This window comes from Pistacia vera, unplaced genomic scaffold, assembly GCF_008641045.1.
Source record: "Pistacia vera cultivar Batoury unplaced genomic scaffold, PisVer_v2 Contig163, whole genome shotgun sequence".
NCBI lineage: Eukaryota > Viridiplantae > Streptophyta > Magnoliopsida > Sapindales > Anacardiaceae > Pistacia > Pistacia vera.
The window spans coordinates 203,124-209,599 of NW_022195716.1; the positions used below are offsets into that span (position 1 = coordinate 203,124).

At 37.8% G+C, this 6,476-nt stretch overlaps 1 protein-coding gene across 1 annotated transcript; it reads left to right on the plus strand.

Moving 5' to 3' along the window:
- The first annotated feature begins 329 nt into the window (after nucleotides 1–329).
- On the plus strand, nucleotides 330–2,434 carry LOC116125370 (alpha carbonic anhydrase 1, chloroplastic-like). Its single transcript, XM_031411110.1, has 6 exons — nucleotides 330–675; nucleotides 755–972; nucleotides 1,072–1,178; nucleotides 1,368–1,470; nucleotides 1,782–1,958; nucleotides 2,162–2,434. Exons 1-6 carry the CDS (start codon nucleotides 600–602, stop codon nucleotides 2,306–2,308), a joined length of 828 nt encoding a protein of 275 aa, XP_031266970.1. The 5' UTR covers nucleotides 330–599; the 3' UTR covers nucleotides 2,309–2,434.
- Nucleotides 2,435–6,476: the final 4,042 nt, after the last annotated feature.

The window sequence follows — 6,476 nt, forward strand, 5'->3', positions numbered from 1 at the left end:
ATCTAACAGAATTTGAAACATAACAGGATTAGGGCAAAGGGGGATGCATGATACAGTTTTCAAACTTTGAGGGTCCCTTTAAAAAAGTGTAAAAGTTATCATCCAAATGATAGGTTTGAAAACCTTAAGGGTATCTGTGATATTCTCCATGATTAAGTTTGATAGTAAGAATATTGGGATGTTTGTTGTTTATTGGAATGTGCGCATTACAAAAACTTAAAAAAAAGGAAAGAAAAAGGAAAAAAAAAAGAAAGAAAGGGAATTAGTTGTTTTCCAACAAGTGACAAAACTCACTTGTGCTCATTTGATTTGTAGTTTTGATAGTCTTCTGTTTTAACCATGCTCACCAAACTCCAGAGTCATAATTCAATCTAAGAGGGCAACTGTTTCAGTTGCTTAACAGAGGTTAATGGCCACAATGCAGGAAGTCATTAAGTTCAGAATTAGTTCTGTAAACAGATCATTAACCAAGAATTTTCTACCATAAAATACCCCCAAAAACCAACACTTATCCTCACCTAAATTTAGCGGATATTCGTATAAATATCATTCATTCATTATTCTTTCGAGCGTTCATTCTACTAATAACAATCAACAGAATGATTCCTCGATTCCCCTTCTCAATTTTAGCCATTTCATTGCTTCTAGTTGTTGCTTCCGCAAATTTAGATGAGGGTACTTTCTTCTTACTTCTCTCTATGATAATCTTCTTTTCATATACTTAATTTCTGTGATGTTTCTTCTCTACTTTCAGAGAATTCTTCAAGTGAATTTAGTTACATGGGATTAAAAGGACCTGACCACTGGGGAGGGTTGAATAAATCTTTCTCACCATGCGCAACGGGGAAGCACCAGTCTCCAGTTAACATTTTAACCAAACAAACCCACATCGACACAACTTTGGGACCCTTAGCCAAGAATTATATCTCGGCTGCAAATGCCACAATCATCAATTTAGGCTTCGTTATCGGGGTTTGTTCCTAAACTTCCACAACATATTTTGCATTGCGTTCTACATCTTGCTCCCATTTTGTACTATGAAATTGAAAAACTGAAATCTTATATACGCAGGTGCATTATGAGGAAGAAATTGGAGATTTGGTGATAAAGGGTAAGAAATACACCTTCAAACAAATGCACTGGCATACTCCTGCGGAGCACCAAATTGATGGACAAATGTATATTCTATTCCCCTCTTTCTCTTTCTATTTTATATCAACGATATAGCTAAGAATTTCCATCATATTCGTTTGTGAATTTACTTTCTCTCTCTCACTCTCTTTTTCATTAACTATTAAAGAAGGCAAAGCAAATAAGATAAATTCTTTAAAATATAATTGTGATCATTGAATTGTAATTTATGACAGATTTCATGCGGAGCTCCATGCAGTCCATCTGGCAGATGATGGCAGTGCTGCAGTTATTTCAATCCTTTACAATTATGGTAACCCGGATCCACTTGTCAATAAGGTACACTTTCCCAAAAACTTCTTTTTGCTTACTCTATAATGCCAAGAAACTAGAAACTAGAATAAAAAATTTATTTCTCCTGAACTTACCAAAAATCATCTGAGACCTTCATGATGTTTCATAAAATTTTTCAGACACCTTCCTTGCTTCAAAGATGGCAAAATATCAAGAATAATGAATGAAACTACCCAGCTTCAAAAATTATGTATCAAATGTTTTTAGCAACAAACCATTCTTAGAAGATAGAAATTTAGGAAGTAAAGAAGACTTGGAGATAATATTAATATATGATAATGGTTTGATAATTGCAGATAAGTAAATACTTGTATGAGCTGGGTGGGTCAAGCAGTCATAAAGGAGTTAAGATTCCAATGGGAAAGTTGGATACCAGTCACTTGAGGCGAAAGACAAACAAATTTTACAGATATATGGGTTCTCTTACTACTCCCCCATGCACTGAAGACGTTGTCTGGACTGTTCTCGCCAGGGTACTTCTTTTAATTTATTTATATAAATCAGTTATTCTATATGCGGATGTCCTGAAGTTTTTAAAGTACACATCAAAAGTCATCAATTAGAAACTGACTTCACAAAGGCAAAAGTCTGAGAGCAACTAGTTGCATACCATTGATCCGCACGTTTAGGATGTCTGCACCTATAGATTAATGACGTAGGTTAACAAACTGTGCAGGCGAGGTCGATTTCGAAGGAGCAGGTAGAGGCTTTGAGAGCTCCATTGGCGTCACATAGCAAGACCAATGCAAGGCCTTTGCAGCCTCTGAACGGAAGAACAGTTGAACTCTACAAAGTTAAAAATGGCCATCATCGTCAGCACTAGTCATCATCTTTATCAAGTTTAATTAACATCTGTTTACTTTAAATACTAATTTGAAACAAGAGATATGTCACGCTATTCTTGTTCAGCTTATGTATAATTTATCTATATCCTAAACATTGAATTAAACTGCCGGAGTTTTTATTTTTATTTTTATTATTTATTTTTTGTTTTGTTTTGGTTATAAGTAAGTTTTATATCCAAAAGGAAGGAGGTTAACATGAACGGCCCATAGGCCAAAAAACGACAAAGGCACATATGCCCTTGTCTCAAAAGCACGCAGGCTCAAATAAAAAAAGACACATACACCTACAAAGGAGCACATAGGCTCGTAAACATAAACACAAAAGAGGCACAGACGTCCAAAGAGAGCATGCAGGCTCTACAATAAAAAAAAAGGAACAAGAAACTGAGATCACCATCCTTTCTTCTTACTCTTCTTACCCTTAGGCATCGGTAGATCCAAAGGACAAGAGGAGTAGGACTAGAGCATGGGCCACTCCATGTGAGAGTGGAGGTCCACCTCAATGTCTTCAGTGGGGATAGGAAGAACCATGGCTAACAAGCCTTTGCAGTTGTCAACAGAAGACTCATCATTCCCTCGTCGCCATTTTAAGGGCTTTGTGGGCCAAAAAAATCATGAGCCTCGATAAACGGGTCAGACCTTGGAGGACATCCTCTCAGTTAGGGAGGGTGGTGCTCACGGGGGAATCTCTGAGGCCTTGAGAGGTCTCAAAATCAGGTCACCATGTGGGAGGGCATCCTTCCGGTTAGGGAGTTGGGTGCTCATTGGGGGAATCTCTAAGGCCTTAGGAGGTCTCAATATCGGGTCACCACTTGGGAGGTAACCCTTTCGATCAGGGAGGTTGGTACTTACAGGGGGGATCTTTGAGGCCCCGCGAGGTCTTAGCTGGGACACTCTGAGGGGCTTCCTCAGGGCTTTGAGAAGAGGCTGGTGCATCCTTTGGCGGGTTTGTTTGAGGTGTTTTCAGTGAAAAGAAGGGTGTTAGGGTGAGCGGGGGTGGTTAAAGGATTGTGTTGAGGTGTTTGTCGACGGTGGAGGGAGTGATAAGGGGGTGGGAGGTGTTTCACAAGCAACTAGCACAAACTGCCAAGGGTAGGCGCGCATTGGGCGCTTGCTAAATGCCATTCTTGTCCACTTAACTTTTCTTAATTCCGGTGACTGAATCCTAATTAGTCATTTAACACAAAGATCCAATTCACTTTCCCAATCTTTTCGTCGCGATTTATTGGCGATAAAGGGCTTCTATTCCTCTATGTTCTCGATTGTGCACTACAATTTTTTTTTTTAAGTATTTTTTTATGTAGTTGTGGAGGGCAAAATAATGCAAATTCCTATCAATTCATATAAGTTTAGGGATGGCAAAGGAAATATCTGTAAAGTATTTATCCAAGTGGATTGGGAAGTATCCCATCTGAAATGTTTAGAATTGAGTCCTACCTATAATCAATTAATCATCCCAATAAGTTAGATTGGATTATAGTACCTAATATTCAACCTATTACTCAAAATTCAAAACCCACGACCTTATATGTATAAAGGGAAAACATGGCATTTTTTTTTTTTTTTTTTTGTGGGGAAAATTAAAAATATAACCTTTTAAACTAAATTTATTTAAAAATATATATTTTTTAATTTAAATGAAACTTATAAAATTATATCAAGTTATAATTTATTTAAAAAATTAACTAAGATAAAGAAAATGAAGTACAAATATTTCTTTATAGTAACAAAAAATTTAACTAACTTGATCTTACAAAAAATAAGAAATAAAGTTAAATATTTATTTTAGATTGGTGTTGTGTGTATTTTTCCATCAAGCTCGGAGAGTTGCGAGGTAATAGCTAGATCCAGAATTAGTCCAACTCAATTGACTGTCCAACCCAGCATAAGCTCGTTGAGTTATAGCTCAACCTAGCACAAGTTACTCGTGACCACTCCTTGCAGTCATTCAACCAATTTGCAAATAACTTCAGATCCTAGATATATCGGGAAGGATCAGATCGACAACAATCTTTGCGTAATCACAACGCTCAATCATGAGAATATCGGAGTTGCATTTCAAACTTAATTGTAATCCTTTTATTTTCGCTCTTTCCTTTGTACAAAATCTGTACATAACCCCCTCCAACGATGAGTTAGAAAACGCTTATATGATTGTCATTGTAAGCTCTTACAACAAATACAATAACAGTGGACGTAGGCTCAAGAGTTTAACTCATCGAACCACTTTAAAAATCTCTTTGCCATTTACTTTACTGCAATTACTATTTATTCACTGCTGGTTACCTGTAATCACACACACATAAGTTTCGATCCCGACTAGGTCGATCAGATCACTCTAGTTGGTGAAAAATCATGTATCAACATTTTGGCACTAGAAGGAGGGCCTCCGCCAAAATCTCAGAAATTTTGACAAATAGCCACAATGATTTAATCACTCCAAGCCCAAAATGGTGCATATAAGATCGAAAACCACCACCTGAAACCACGACAATGTGGAGACTACACACTAAGAGGTGCAACAGGATGCCGCTAGGCATCGACCACCAGTGCTGCTAACTCAACAAACCTGGAATAACTAGTAAGCGGGGATGTCAAACCCCAAGAACGGCCAACTAGTGGAAATGATCAAAACAATGGTTGTACAAGTGGTGAAACAGAACGTGGCTGGGCTGAGCTGAGAAATCAGCAACCAACCACACAAAACCTTGACCAGCCATGGTTCACCGACATCATCCCAACAGGTCAGAATTCAACTGGCGACTAGTCTGGCTCATCGGCACCAAGAAGCGATCGACACCCCCAACATCACAGAGCACACTCTACTCACTAACGTGAATCTTGTAGGCAAACAAACCCCATAAGACGACCAAGGAAACAGATAATGGGGGAAAGCAAATGTAATGGTTGCCTACGTGACGCTCGACCTGATCAACGGTATCCCTAGCATTAGCGTTCCAGTTTTAACCCATGCTTAAGGCAAGCTTGATCCTCGCAAGCTCGTGAGATGAGTCATGTGCACCAATCTGGCAATGACCGACATTCCAATTATAATTAACGTCACGAGCAACGCACTGACGAGCATGATAACACCTACCAGGCTAGCCATCATGACTCAACTTCATGCATCAATGCACATAACAGAGGGAGCTCACAAGCAACAGATTTAAGAACTCACATGGATGAGGTAAGGCTGAATAGAGCCAACTAGGGCAATCACAATGAAGACTTAGATCTGGTGCAGAAAATTCTCAATGATCTAAGAGCTCGTTAGAACAATGTGGCAGAAGAAGTAGTGAGCTCTCCTTTCATAGAGGAAGTTTGCCAGGCCCCGTTTCCTTAGGGATTCAGGGTGCCAGAAAGTAAGTTCGACGAAAAAAGAGATCCCAGAGACCACCTCGACACTTTCAATGACCTAATGGAGCTGCGTTTGAGTAGATGCCCTAGAGGCAATCAATTATTGTAAAATTGACCTTTTGTAATAATGTTCATTGATCAATAAAAGGTATTTTATTCTATATCATGTAAATCATCATTGTATGTATTGATATATGTCCTTAGAATGGTAGAACCGTGACGAGGAAATCAAGTGTTTCAAATTTTGATATTGAGAACCCTATGAGCACATAAGGTGGCCATTCTAGAAACGTCTGTAGCCCTAGTATTATTCTGAAGTAAGGGCACAGATAATACGGTAAGGCTATCATAGTGTTGAACGTGTTAGGAAACGACCCGGTTGCGCAGCGGAAAACAAAAAAAATTACAACCATGGATCGTTCCTTAGAACCCAAAATCAGGGCATAGAAAATTACAGTTATATTTTATAAGAATCTGCNTTTAAAAATATATAATTTTTAATTTAAATGAAACTTATAAAATTATATCAAGTTATAATTTATTTAAAAAATTAACTAAGATAAAGAAAATGAAGTACAAATATTTCTTTATAGTAACAAAAAATTTAACTAACTTGATCTTACAAAAAATAAGAAATAAGGTTAAATATTTATTTTAGATTGGTGTTGTGTGTATTTTTCCATCAAGCTCGGAGAGTTGCAAGGTAATAGCTCGATCCAGAATCAGTCCAACTTAATTGACTGTCCGACCCAGCATAAGCTCGTTGAGTTATAGCTCAACCTAGCATAA

Coding starts and splice junctions, on each gene's coding strand:
- LOC116125370 (XM_031411110.1), top strand. CDS start 600: ATGATTCCTCGATTCCCCTTCTCAATTTTAGCCATTTCATTGCTTCTA. Junction 676..754: donor TTCCGCAAATTTAGATGAGG/GTACTTTCTTCT, acceptor CTCTACTTTCAG/AGAATTCTTCAAGTGAATTT. Junction 973..1,071: donor ATTTAGGCTTCGTTATCGGG/GTTTGTTCCTAA, acceptor TTATATACGCAG/GTGCATTATGAGGAAGAAAT.